Source organism: Mustela lutreola, chromosome 11, assembly GCF_030435805.1.
Source record: "Mustela lutreola isolate mMusLut2 chromosome 11, mMusLut2.pri, whole genome shotgun sequence".
Lineage (NCBI taxonomy): Eukaryota > Metazoa > Chordata > Mammalia > Carnivora > Mustelidae > Mustela > Mustela lutreola.
This window is the reverse complement of record NC_081300.1, coordinates 43,225,045-43,239,724: the sequence shown is the minus strand read 5'-3', so window position 1 is coordinate 43,239,724 and position 14,680 is coordinate 43,225,045. Positions and strand designations below refer to the sequence as shown.

The 14,680-nt window shown below is 40.3% G+C and overlaps 1 protein-coding gene across 1 annotated transcript in view; it reads right to left on the bottom strand.

Annotated features, from left to right (window-relative positions):
• The window catches only part of CDH2 (cadherin 2), a 216,572-nt gene that overhangs the window by 180,288 nt on the left and 21,604 nt on the right, over positions 1 to 14,680 (bottom strand). The window contains exon 2 of the mRNA XM_059139331.1: positions 8,082 to 8,193. Coding sequence (XP_058995314.1) covers positions 8,082 to 8,193 — 112 coding nt within the window. The remainder of the gene's footprint in view (positions 1 to 8,081; positions 8,194 to 14,680) is intronic.

Sequence of the window (14,680 nt, the reverse complement as noted above, 5' to 3'; positions counted from 1 at the left end):
CAATTAGCTCCTCTGTTCAGCACCATCACCAGCCCCCGTTATTGGAATATGTGCCCCATCATCATATAAACGTGTCACTCCCCTCTTTAAAAAATATCCTCGATTAACCTCACATCTCTCTCCAACCATCACCTAACTTCTCTTCTTCCTGTTAAAGGAAAACTCCATCTGCATCCAGCTTCCCTCCTCCACCTGACAGTTGAACACACCCAAATAGAAGACACCAGTTACTCCATGTCACGGAATCAATGGTGAATTTCCAGTTCTCATCTGAGTTCATCCTTCACAGTAGCACCTGGCACAGATGATCGTGCCCTCCCTTTAACACATTTCCTCACATGCCTTCGAAGACACCACACCTTACTGATTTTTATCCTACTTCCCTGGTCACTCTTTCTCAGTCTCCACTCCTCCTCTTAATCCTGACTTCCTAACACTGGAGTGCTCAAATTCTTGATTCAAAACCATTTATTTATTTTCTCGTTGGTTTTCTCCTCCTCTCACTAGGCTGACTTCAGCCTGAGTATTGGTTCTACTTAACTGTTTATACACTTAGTACTTCCCATTCTGCAGCCCAGTTTACTTCACTGAACCCCAAACCTTCATTCAAATGTCTCTTTAACATCTCTGATATTCTTCTCCACATAGTCACACCAAGTTCCTGATTTCCACACAACAGTGACTAACATCCTTCCCAGGGTTCAGACAAAATTATCAGAGTCATTCTTGACTTCTGTTTATACACTATCCACTCAAGCCATCAAATCCTGTCAGCTCTACTGTCAAAAGAGATTCAGAGAATAAACTAGGACTTCTATCTCACACCACACACAAAAATTAACTCAAAATGGGTCCATGGCTTACATATAAGAGCTAAAACCATAAAACTCTTTGAAGAAAACAACAGATAAATCTTTATGAGCTTGGATTCTGCAATGGATTCTTAAGATAGGACACCAAACATAAGAGCAACAAGATAAAAAAAATAGGTGAATTGGACCTCATTAAAGTTAAAAACTTTTGTGACTAAATGGACATTGCCAAGAAGGTGAAAAGACAACCTAGAAACTGGGAAAAAAATGTTTGCTAATCATGTATCTATTAAGGGTCTAGTATCCAGAATATATAAGGAACTCTGACAACAGAATACAAAAAAAAGAAAAAAAAATTCTAATTTAAAAATGGGCAAAGGACTTGAAAAGACATTTCTCCAGAGGAGACACAAATGACACATATGAAAAGATACTCAATATCAGCACTCATTAAGGAAATGTAAATCAAAACCACAAAGTGGTACCATTTTGTAGCCAGTAGGATGGCTACCATCAAAACAAGTTTAGTGAGGAATGGAGAAAGGGAATCCTTGTATATTGCCACTGGGCATGCAAAATGGTCCAGGTGCTGTGCAAAACAGTTTGGTAGTTCCTCAAAGAGTTAAATTCAGAATTACCATATGACCCCTCAATTCCACTCCCAGGTATATACAAAAGAAATGAAAAACAAGTACTCGAAAAGTCTACGTATACTACATGTTCATACCAGCTGTATTCTCAACAGCCAAGAGGTGAAAACATCCCAAATGTCCATCAACCAATGAATGAATGGTTTATAGACAAATTGCAAACCATATACATATTTACATACATACAATGGAGTACTAGTTGGCCATGATAAGGAATGAGGTACTGACACAGGCTACAATGGGATGAACCACCGAAACATGACTCAGAGTGAAAGAAACCAGATAAAAAAGGTTTATGGGACTGGGTGGAGGAGGAAGATTTGGGAGAAAATGCTTAATGGATAAGGGGTTTTGCTTTTAAGTGATGAAAATGATTCAAAATGATTTGAAACTAGACAGAGGTGGTGGCTGTAAAACAATGAAATGTATAATCCATTGAATGTTTCCCTCTAAAATGGTTAAGTTTATGCTATATGAATTTCACATCAATAACTTATTTTTTTTTAAATATTCACAATCCAACCTCTTTTCCTACCTCTGTTGCTTTCTTCCAAGCCACCATCTTCTCTCACCGACATTATCACTAGTCTCCTGAGTGGTCTCAACATCCCCTCTTATCTCCTTTGTTTTTTCTCAACACAACAGCCAGAATGATGCTATTTTATCAGTCAGTCATGTTTTTCCTCTGCTGAAGGCCCTTTAATAGCTTTTTACCTCCTCACAGTAAAACCCAAAGTCCTTACAGTGGTCTACAAGACCCCACACAGTGTGGCCTATTACTGCTCTAACATCATCTGACCTCATCCCTGACTACTCTGCCCCTTCTTCTAGATCCTACCATGGTCCTTGCTGCTCTTCCAGCATTCCAAACACACGTCTGCCTCAGGGCCCTTGTGCTTGATGTTTGCTCTATTTTGAATGCTCCTCCCCTAAATATGTATGGTTCTTGGACCATCTCCTCCAACATGGGTTCTTACTCAAATATCTCCTATGCAACGATGTTCCCCGAAGCATCCTATTTAAACTGCAAAATGACACATTCTCCCTATTTCTCTTCTCTGCATTATTTTTCTGCACATTTTTTTCTGCACGTTTTCTGCACTTATCGCATCTGACATACAGTAAATTTCACGTGTTTACTATGGCTTTCCTCTATTTTCTACTAGACCTTTACTAGAGAATCCAAGGGACATTGAGAAAGGGCCTCTCTGGATCTTAGAAGGTCAGATTTTAAACCACTTGGGTGCCTGCTTGCTAATATGTCTGCCTATATGAACAGTGACTTACTTTCTTTAACACAGACCTGGTTGCAAGCTTGTGAAAGCAGGCCTCAGCTACTCCAAATCACTGAAGGCTATAAATAACTCTAAAATGACCAAAAAAAAAAAAAAAAAAAGTGACCACTCGAACTGCCTTATCTTGGTTTGCAGCAATGCACTAAGAAAGATGGACCTAAAATACATCAAAAGGGATACAAAAAATTCCCAGTTTTAAATAAAGTCTAAATGAGATGATGAAAACAAGGATGATATTTCTTAGTTATTATGTTGATCTTATTACATACTTAATTGCTCTTAAAAAGAAAAAAAAAAAAAAACACAACAAAAAACTGTCATGCAGTATTAAAACAAGGTCTCCACCCCTGAGAATCCACAGGGCTGCATTTCATTTGTAACTCCTTAGAGCTTATCATAATATCCAAGAAAACAATCTCAGTACCTAGTGCCTTTTCCCACAATCATTGGAAATCAATTAAGTTCAAGTCGCTAGCTAACTTTATAAATACGATGTTTATAAACCTACCTTCCAGATATTTAAAAACATTTATACATTCAGTACCCAAAAAAAAAAAAAAAAAAAAGTCAGAATAAAAAAAAAAAAAGAACAGAAAAGAAAGCCAAGGTTTTCACAACAATTCCATACATGCCTCGAACACAGTGAGCTACTTAAAATAAGGATGGCTTTCCAATTCACATACACAAGAGTACTCATTAAAAAAGTAGTGCAGGGAGACAAAACATAAGAAACTCTTAATCTCAGGAAAAAAACTGAGGGTCGCTGGGAGCGGGTGGGGCGGGGGAGGGACAGGGTGGCGGTGTGATGGCCAGTGGGGAGGAAACGTGCAATGTGGAGTGCTGTGAATTGTGTAAGACTGATGATTCACAGACCTATACCCCTGAAGCAAATAATACATTATATGTTAATAAAAAAAATGTTTTAGAAGTAGTGCAGTTGTGAAGTCCTGCTAAACTGATAAAAAATATTTTCGTACTCTCCTCTCAAGATACCGTACACTACAGCTTCCCCAGAGCTTCTTAATGCAGATAAGCCTCAATCAGTAAGTAAACTAATCTAAAGCAAATTCCCTCCAGTTGAAAATAATCATCATGTCCTGCCCAGAGTTGGTGAGTATAAATGGATTACTGAAAATATTCTTGGTAATTGCAGGTTGCTATTTATGTTGACCAGAGTTGGAGGAGTTTACTTAGTGAAATGTCTAAGCACGTAGACCACCAATGTGCAACACGCAGGAAAATCACTCTTGACATCCACACGCAAAACAGCCTGGATGCTCTTTGCAATGTCACGGTGTGGCTGTGATTTCATAGTGTCAGAGACACTGCTGGTGGCAAAATGAAAATTTATGATTGCAGTGATTTTATTTTCAGGTAAGATGCTACCATGAGAGATTTTTCTAGTTCAGCAGAGTAGAAGTTAAATACTAAAGACTAAATATTACTTTGCAGAGCCCTAAATTTTGCTACTTGTAAACAAGTAGGCACAAAATACGAATGGTGACAGTAATTGAAATGTCTTTTTTAATTACAGAGAGCTCTGGTTGCTCCATAGTCACCAATTCCCAAATATGTCTTGTGGCACACAAGTCATGGTGTGAGGTGGGAATAAGGAAGACCAGCTCTAAGATGAACTTGTCACAAGACACCTAGCCAGTTAGGCTAGCTCTCACTAGCTCTCACTCTTCCCTGGATTATACCATAATGTTTTGTTTTGTTCTTTAATCATCGCCGTCATCGGGATTAAATTAGGAATCAGAAAACCTGGGTTCTAACTCCAGATCTGCAGCTAACCATCTAAAGAGCTGTATAATCACAGGAAAAGCCTATACTCTCACTCTGAGCTCCAGTCTGCTCATCTGTAAAATGAGGGGGGTGGTAATAAATGCTTTTAAAACAGAATAGACAAATGCAAGGTAAAAAGGAGTACCTCAACATATTACAGTTGATCCTAACTTATAAAGGCAAAGGCAGAGAATACCACAGGAGGAAAAAGGAATGTTTTTCACTCCAGGGAGAAGAGGAAAATGAAAAATATTATAGAATTAAATGGTCATGAAGATGTAGAAAAGAACTAACATACGTTTAGCCTTGGAAGGAAGTGTCCCATAAAAATGTAAAAAAAAAAAAAAAAAAAAAAAAAAAAAAATACTGTCAATAGTCTACGTTCCCTTTGGCCTAGTAATTCTACTTTTCAGTATACATCCCCCTAAAAAATATCCCTGAAGAAAAATCAAAGTTCTCTAAAAAAGCATCTCCATAGCAGCACTCTATGTAAGAGAGAAAAATTGGGAACAACCTGGAAATACAAAAATAGAGGCCCAGTTAAACAAAATCTGGCTTTGCTAACAAAATGGAACGAAGGTCTACATGGCCACTTTTTAATACTGAACTATTCTCAGAAGAGTGGAAATATTCAACACGCTATCACACGAAATGTAAAGGCTGATCACAGAATACATTTGTCTTCTTTATGATTTTATAGAAGACATACCGATGACAACCGGAAGAGAAACTGGAGGGTTGGAACTAGCTCACTGGGTTCATTCTTCCTATGAAATTCATCACAGCAGCAAAGCACAAAAGGTGTGTGGGAGGAAAGGATGCTCTCCACACTCCAGCCCAGCTTTGACATTTTTCTGTTTCTTCCACATAGTGCTTCACTAATGTGACCAATACCAACTGGATATCCATCTAATGCTTAATGCATTCCAATCACTTTTCACAAAGATTATGGTATTTTATTGTTCGATAAATAATCATCATGCATGACACCTCTAAAACAAAATGTCAGAGTTTGGAGCAAAGACTAGTGCACCAGGGGTGTATCCTATGAAACCATACTATACATATGACTGTATGCCCCTCTTCCCAAATGTCATCAGTGAGAAATCAGAGGAAGCATCAAGAGTCAGGAGCTATGATTTCAGGAGGCTTTCAGACTCTACTGTAAACTTTAATACAGTAGGGCTTATCATGAGGCAAATGCTTTAGAGGACTCTAATACATATCTTATGTCCAATTACTTCTTTCCTTAAACATCATAAATCACAAAACTTGACAAAAGGTACACCTACATAGTACATAGTACGTACAAGGTAAATGAACTTACTGCAGTGCCCAGAATTCATGAACACAGTCCCGGCATGGTCTTTGGGTTCAGTGTATAGATGTACTAAGAACTCCAGAAAGATATAACAGGTAAAAACGTAGACTCCTTTTAAAAAAATTCTCCAAAGGAAACACAACTGGGGACAACGCTCTTGTAAAAAATGGATTTTTCTCAAAAGCCTGTATGAGTCTTCTTCCTCACCCCAAAACATCTTTTTCTACTGACCAATATTTTGAACTTTATGCTTTAAGCTCTCAGATACTGGTAACCTTTCACATATTCTATGAATGATAAAGAGAAAAGTAATGGTGTGGCATGAGAGAAATAGTTTGAAAAGAAAAAAAAAAAAAAAAAACACTTAAGGATAAAGAAGGTAACAACTGGCCATACCGAAGGATGTAATTTCTATCGGATATACTTCTCCCAATGATGGCGAGAGCACAAAGTCAAAAGTAGTTTCGACCTTTCACATTTACAACTCAAGCAAAATCCCAGCATCTAGGTTATACTAAAAACACCCTGGCAAGCCACTATGCCCAATTTCTACGCTTACCGGCATTACCTAATAGTCAGAAAACAAGTTTTCATTTGCAAAACCATCCAACGTGCCCATGTACTTCATCTTAAATCCATAGTGTCTAATGACAGACTGTGTGTTGATCTGTAACCAGCAAGTTTCAACAAGGTTTTAGGAAAAGAGACTGAGAGAAAGATTTATCCATTTAAAAATGAATCTCAGAAATAAATGGCAAAAATGCAACAATTCCACTGACATTTTTTTTCCTCTAAGTTATTCTAGAAAAGCATCATTGATGCATTTTTTTCAGTATTCAAATAATATTTACTGGTCACATCGGTCCTAGGACATCATATAATAATTCATAGATTTAAAGAAAATGACAACCGTGCAGAAGAACTCCAAGACTCAAAATCTACATTTGTGATTTGATTTGAATTAAACCTTTATCATGTCAACCATCACCCACTAGATGAGCAATTCAGTGTGGAGAGAGACTAATTTAACATTTACTCATTAAAATACCATGTAGTAAGGCAAGGATAGAAAGGTGTCATAAAAACAAATCAACTACAGAAAGAATACATAGGTGTAAGCAAATCACAATTAGAATAGAAATGAAAATAAAATGATAATCTTGCACTAAAGAACCTTCATAGCTAAGAGGCCATTTACATTTCAAAGTCCTCTGTATATGGTCTTCTTAAGTATTATACCACTAAGGTTTGTCAGTGTTGCAGGGACACATTACCACATGTGTGGTAGAGCCCTGTGTAAATTAATTAGTTGAGGCTGCACGGATTTTCTAAAAGGAGCTCTCTAAAAGGCGTTAGAGATATGCACGATTTGTGGGGAATAACAATTTAAATACAACTCACTAATCAATTCTTCTTGCTTTCACATTTCAATGACATTTTATGTAATGATGAATAAGCCCATGAAAATACTACTAACCCAAATTTTATTTGCCTAAAGGCAAATAAATATATCTCTTTATTAGAGACAAAGGAAGGGGCTTTCAATTTTGCTTAGGATACTCCAAGTTTTATTTCAGATTTTACCGAGAGGTACTGGCATGATTACCACAATGAACTTGACCCACATGTCAATAGATATATCTATATTGGAAATTCACATATGTTAACAGCTGAATTAGCGATCTAGTGATTTCTACGAGCAGTGTCATAACAAAAATACGGATCTCATGCTCCTGCCTCAAGATTTAATCTGCTAAGTCCTTTATGATAATTTAGCTAAATGTTAAAGAACTTTGACAGGTTTTATCAAAGATAATACTATAGTAATTTCTTTATTTCTTTAATTCAAAATGCTAAGTGGATTTTTGCCATAAATAATTTCTAAAACCATTGGAATCAGATGTTTGGCACATACCCTTCAAAATAAGTAAAATGTGCGCAGAAAAATGGTAAAAATTAATTACATAATGGTTTCTACTATAAATGAAAAATGGAAGAAATCTGACGTTTTCAAGAGATTAGGAGCCTTCCAATTATGTACATAAGAGATTCATAAGCTCTTCTGTAATCCTAAAATAAAGTCCCTACAGTCTCATTATAGCGATTGTGAAAAATTCCTACTTGTTACACAGTAGAGATGATTTTGAGACTTTTTCACGGCTAATTTGTTTCAAGAGCATAGACACTGTATGGACAAATACATCTTTTGAGATAGTACCATTGAGAAGAGGCTGTCCTTCATGCACATCCTGTGATAAGACTGCACTGTAAACATCTTCAGGAAATCCAGTCTTGCATAATGCGATCTCACCAGAAGCCTCTACAGACGCCTGCAACACAAGAAAAAAAATATGTGCAATGATTGCTACCTCCTTCAACTGAGAAACATTCCACTTGGCATAAAGCCTCAATTTTTCAGCTATCTTATACAAACAACCCCTTTGTTTCCGAACGGTTACAATTAGAATGTAGAGGGCAAAGGGTTAATCTTTTTGATAACTGGAGTAGAAGAAACAAATCCCACTTGTCCTGTCCAGTAAAATCCAAATAATACACATTCTAGTTTCTTCTAAAGACCACGCATTTCCATTAAAATGGGCATCGTCTTTGAAGAATGGTAAAGTGGATCGGGGGCGGGGGGCAGCCAACTAGTTTTCAGGATCCACATATCACCATCACCAACTTAACTTTTCAAGAAAAACGTATACATTAAGAATAGATTTTTACATTCTCATCCAGTCTCCAGCTATGAAGTTTGTTTCGATATACCAGGTTCATTAAAAGACAAAACTGCGATATACTTACTGCATGGTATAGAGTATTTTGTACCAAGTAAAACCTATCAAAGTCTGTATGTCTCTAATTTGGAGGGCAGGGACACATTAAAAATATAAATAAAGAGGAATACAATTATGTTCCCTTAGGAAGTCTCTCTTGCCTTTTTTTTTTTTTTTTTTTTAATTTTATTTGACAGGCAGAGATCACAAGCAGGCAGAGAGACAGGAGGAAGCAGGCTCCCCGCCGAGCAGAGAGCCTGATGCGGGGCTCGATCCCAGGACCCTGAGATCACAACCTGAGCCAAAGGCAGAGGCTTTAACCCACTGAGCCACCCAGGCGCCCTGTCTCTTGCCATTTTTGTCTCTATTATCACATACGCAACTAAGTGCCAGTGCGGTTGTAACTTAGTCATACCAAGTGCTATGCACTTACCCCCCACAAGTCAGCTTCCCTACGTCTTCCGGCCCTACTGCCAGCATCATCATCGTGCTCAACAGAATTCGTGCAGCGTTTACATTAACCAAGAGGGGGATGCATACACAGGAGGAGGAGGAGTGGACACGGCTGCCAGAGGGAACGCAGTAGCTGCAGGGACAACATGAGGTGTGGTCTGCGCTGGGGAGGAGAATCAGATACTGGGAGGAAAGAAGAAGCGAAGTCCCACAAAGAAGGAAACCTGAAAGCAGGTGTCAGAGCAAACCTCACAGCTTCATAATTAAAGGCCTACCTGGATTCTGCATGAGAAGTTGTGCAAATACTAAAGTCATAAAAATCCACGCTAATCTAATATTTAAACCGTTCTTTTCTGATCTGGAAAAATAAAGAAAAAAGTCCATTTGAACTTTGTTAAATACTATAGAGTCTTTAATCTCAAAAAAAAAAAAAAAAAGTATTAGGCGCAACAGTGAGAGAATAGTTCAGACCCTCCAAATTAGCAAACAATTTTAAGTCTGTTATGGGCAAGAGAGGACTGCATCTGGTCAAGGGTCCGGAGTAACCAACCCGATCGTACAGGTGTTCATGGAGCTGGTAAGGGCCCATCGGGAGTGCAGTTTGGAAAATTCTTGTAAAGATGTGGAATATACCCAGCCCACGTGCTGGGTATATTCCTGTGGAAACTCTCCTGTGGGTGCTGCAGTCAATAGTGAGGGCATGTTCTCACGTCCACCACGGCATGGCTATAACAGCAGGGCCTGAAGACTACCTAAACAGCCACCAAAATATTCACATCACCAAAAGAAAAAAAAAAACAAAAAACACCCTACAGCATTAGAATGGAATGACTGCAGCTACATTCGTCCACAGGGTTACGTCTCCAAATAGTCAGTTTCTTTAACTTTCATGCAAGACTGCAAGAGAAATTTAATTCTAAATCCACCCAGGGAAGACTATTCTTCTTAGGTTAAGTTCAGAAATCTATTTATGCAACACATCAAACTCAGACCACAGACAAAGCATTCTATAACTTGGATATTGAAAAAAATCAGAAACAAAATTAAAAGCATGATTTAGTACTCCATTTGTATATGTAAAGTTTAATACAAAAGATGTGATGTTACTGACACTTATAAAGCAAGAATATCAAAATGTCCAAGGTAGTGATAAACACAGAACTGAGGACAATGGCAACCTGCCAGTGGGGTTTGGGGGGCAAGATACAAAAGGCCTCAGGGAGGGTGGTACAGGCAGGCGGCTTTGATTTTATTCATAATAACTCACTTCTTCCAGTAAAATGTGAAGATATGCACAGAAACATGGGTGCAAATTATATTATTCCTTATTTATCCTGTATGCTCTATTATTTCCTAGTAAGAAAGAAAACATTAGGGACTAAATGAGAAGTAAGGAGGAGAGCTTCCAACACCCATCAAGTTTGGGACACTGGATGCTATTTCAATTCTTGCTAGCTGGAAATATCTAGGAATTTGCACTGGGTCCGTCCGGCAAAGAGCAGGCACTCAGTAATAAGTAAAAGCTTTTGCTTTGAGCTAACCGAAACAACTGAAGGGAACGCCCCAGTGCACCAGACAACATGGACCAATGTGTTGTAACTCTGCACTCCACTGATCGGTCAGCAGTTGGCCTACCCCCACCCTCCAGTCCAGGCTTCTGCAGAGGGAGGCCGTGGCAGGGTTCCAGCCAAGGGTGAGTGAGAGCACAGCTCTGGAGGGGCAGCAGGGCGGATGCAAACAATGGTCAGCACGAAGTAAACCGGGGTCACATTCCAGCATGGCCATTCGGGTTAGGGCAGCGTGCTGTTGGATAAGCACCCAGAGATCCATGACGTCTAACTACTAGAGGAAAACTGGAACCTTTTCTTGATCTCCACACGGCTACTGTCTAATTTTCCTGGGAATCGCCCTAAGGTGGGAGAAGCCCCAGGAACATGCCCCTCATCCAGACCCACAGGAATGGAATTTCAAGGCCGAATGAAGTCACTGTATGTTCACTCCTTAGTTTCATCTCCAGCTTGTTTCGGAGAAGGTCATTTCAGTCTGCAACAGGTTACCCTTTGCTCAATCTTTCTGCTCAGCTTCCTCGTGGAGGAAAAATGGCCTACCTGTAAGAGGCAGCTGTGAGTATTTCTGCATTCATGTTTGCAAGGCACATCTCTAGCAAATCCTAGCTACCAATATTAAATACTCATGGGGGTCATATATTATTTTATGATACTTTCATACTCATTTTTTACAATATTTTATTTATTTGAGAGAGAGAGAAAGCGCGCATAAGCAGGGGGAGGGTCAGAGGGAGGGAGAGAGGGGACAAGCAGACTCCCCACTGAGCTGAGCGGAAGGCAGACGCTTAACCCACTCAGCCACCCAGGCGCCCCTTCAGACTCATTTTAAATAGCTAAAACTGTTCTAAATTCTTCTTCTAAATGGATTCATAGAATAACATGCTGTTATGATATAATGTGTTTTCTTAAAAACAAGCTCTAAAAATTACTCAACGTATGGACACATTTTTGGTTGCGGCCGCTGGGAAAGGGGGTGCCATTGGCCTTTGGTGGCTGAAGGCCAGGGTCGCTGCTCTTCAACACACAAGGCACAGGACAGAGAATGACTCAGCCCAAAGCGTCAATAGGGTCAAGAGTGAAACACCTTGTTCTTCAGCAACTCATGAAAACAGGGTGTCCATCCACCCTTTAACCACTCTCCCCCCATAGTGGGGAGTTCACTGACTTTTCAAACTGTCCTTCATAGCCTTATAGGGACATCCTCGTTTTCAGAAAACCAAAGCCGTGCCCCTGTGGCTTGCCCCAACATCGACGGATCACTCTGCCCGACCCAGGATGAGGCTCCAAAAGTTCAAAGAGAGAAACTTTCCCCTCAAAAAGTACTCTGTGGTACAAGGAGGCAGCTGTGAATCATATGCATTTTCCTAATATTTGAACAAGGCAGGGGTCAGCAAACATTTTTCTCTAAGGGGCCAGATAGTAAATATTTGAGGTTCAACAAGCCACAGTAACTCTGTTGAAATGACCAAACTTAGCGACTGCAATGCCAAAGCCCTAATAGACAATGGGAAAGGAATGAACTCGGCTCTGTTCATTCAAATAAAACTTTATAGACACTGAAATTTGAATTTCATTTAATTTTTGAGTGGCAAAAATATTTCCTTTCGACTTTCTATAAGCATTTAAAAATGTGAAAAAAACATTCTTGGCCATACAAAAATGGGCATCAGGGCTGTAGTCCGTGATCCCTGGAATGGCATGTTAAGATTTATAAACATTACTATCTCACCTGATTCTCATAAGAGCCCCTTGTTGGGGGTGGGGGAGAACGGTGAAATTATCCTCATTTTACAAATGAGCAAACAGGTCTCACTCAGAGTGGTAAAATACTCTCAAGACCCACATCCAGGAAGAGGAAGAGGCAAGATGCTAACCCTACAGTCTTTCCAAGTAGAACAAATAATTACAACACAATTCCTTCCAGAAACTTGTACTGAGTATGCATTTGCCAATAGAAACCCAACCAGACACCCTCACTGTCTTTAAGAAGTTCAAGGCTTAATGCAAGTACAAAATAAAGAAGTGACTGCAATAGAAAGTGACGACCAGGAGGTAGAGACCGACAGAACCCAGGGCAGGGGTTCGGGGGCCTCCCACACAGAACCCAGGAGTGGGAAGCCATCCCAGGCGGTCACTGTTGGGCTGGAACAAGGCGGCAAGAAACAGCAGACTGCCTGGAGAATTACAATGAGTTCAGTGTCACTGGAGTCCAAGAAGCAAGGCAGGAAGTCAAAAGTTGAGGATGGAGAGTTAGACAGGGTTAGATCATAAATGGTTAGGGGCTTGGGGTTATCCTGTTGCCTATGGGGACTCGGACACAGATTTTAAGCACAGGCAGATTGCATTTGATATAGAAGTCTCTGATGCTTCGTGGGAAAATGTTGGGGGGCGGGGCATGACAGTGACAAGTGACAGCTGGGGTACAAGTCAGGACACAGACTTGAATCAGACAGGGGCTGCAGGAAGAAGGAAGGGGCAGATTGTATCAGTATGCAGACAGTTAAAACTGAGAGGCTTAGTGAGGGCAGGGATTCTTTGGAGTGAAAGGGAGGGAGGAAGGGAAGCATGCTCTCCCCCACGTTTCCAGCTGAGTGATTGTGAACTTGGGTGGCACAAACTAAGAAAGATCATCGCAAAATTATAACACCAGGAACAAAGTGCTAAAGAAGCAGAAAAAATGGGATGATAAATCTGCCTGTAGAAATCAAAGAAGACTCCATAGCCGAAGTGACATTTAGGCTCTGTCTTTAAAGATGATTAAAAAATTTGCCAGGAGAAAGAGGAGGAAGTGGGAAAGGGCATTCCAGGCCAAAGGTGCAGCATAGACAAAGGCTTGTTGATTTATATCAAGCTGGTAGACAACCCAAACAACTCCTGATCTTTTTTACCAGAAAACTATTAAGTCATGGCTTCCAGTATCTTTGCTGCTGACTTGGGGCCTCGAGAGGCAGCAATTTACATGTAACCTTACCAGATTTGATTGTGATAAAATAATAATTCCACCTAGATTTAGTCATTTCCCCACCCCTCCAGCTCTCTGCATTAAGAAGGCCTGAGACACGACAAGGTCTTCATAAAGATCCTACTCAGATACTAAAGACAGGTTGCAACACATGCCCAGACATCACCCTTCCCTCCAACCTGGAGCCCTAAGGCAGGCTTTTAAGAAGGGCTATCTGATGGGGGTCTGGGGGGCTCAGTTGGTCAGGCATCCATCTTCAGCTCAGGTCATGATCCCAGGGTCTTGGGGTTGAGTCCTCCCTTGGGATCCCTGCTCAGCAGGGATTCTGCTTCTTCCTCTGCCTGCTGCTCCCTCTGCTTGTGCTCTCTCTCTCTGTCTCTCTGACAAATAAATAAAACCTTAAAAAAAAAGAAAAGAAAAGAAAAGAAAAAAAGAGGGGCTATCTGCTGAGCGGTGCAGAGCTCAGATTTTCAAAGTGCCAGACTTCCGTAGTTTGAATCCTACCCCATCAGTTACTGTCTCTGAGACTCCAGAGACGTCACAGTTCCCCATCTGTACAATATGTACAGTAGATATGTACAATAGAGATAGCACCCACCCAGCGGGGGTGAGGATTAAATGAGATCATATGTGTACAGCACTTGGGATAGTGTCTGGCATGTGGTTCTCCAATGCATCAGCTGTCAGTAATAGTATTAACACTATGATGACAAGATAAAGCCAACCCCCGCATGTCTCCTACAGCTCAGCGGTTCCCATACTTGCTCCAGTATAGCAAGGAATCTGGAACCCTGGTCTATAATCCAGATTCTTGGAACTAAATCATGAATCACTAAAGCAGAATTTCAAGACATGTGGTAGATAAACCGGTACACTTAACCGGTGCCTCCACAGCACGGGGTGGCCACACAGCCAGCCCCCATCTCCCTCCTGAAACCTTTCCGCATGCCAGGCACAGCCCACCTGCGTGCCCTAGCCTTCGAGTCCGAGAACCTAGCAACAAACAGCAATAAAGAAACAATTATTTTCCCTGGTTTTAACAATCCCATGCTGTCTC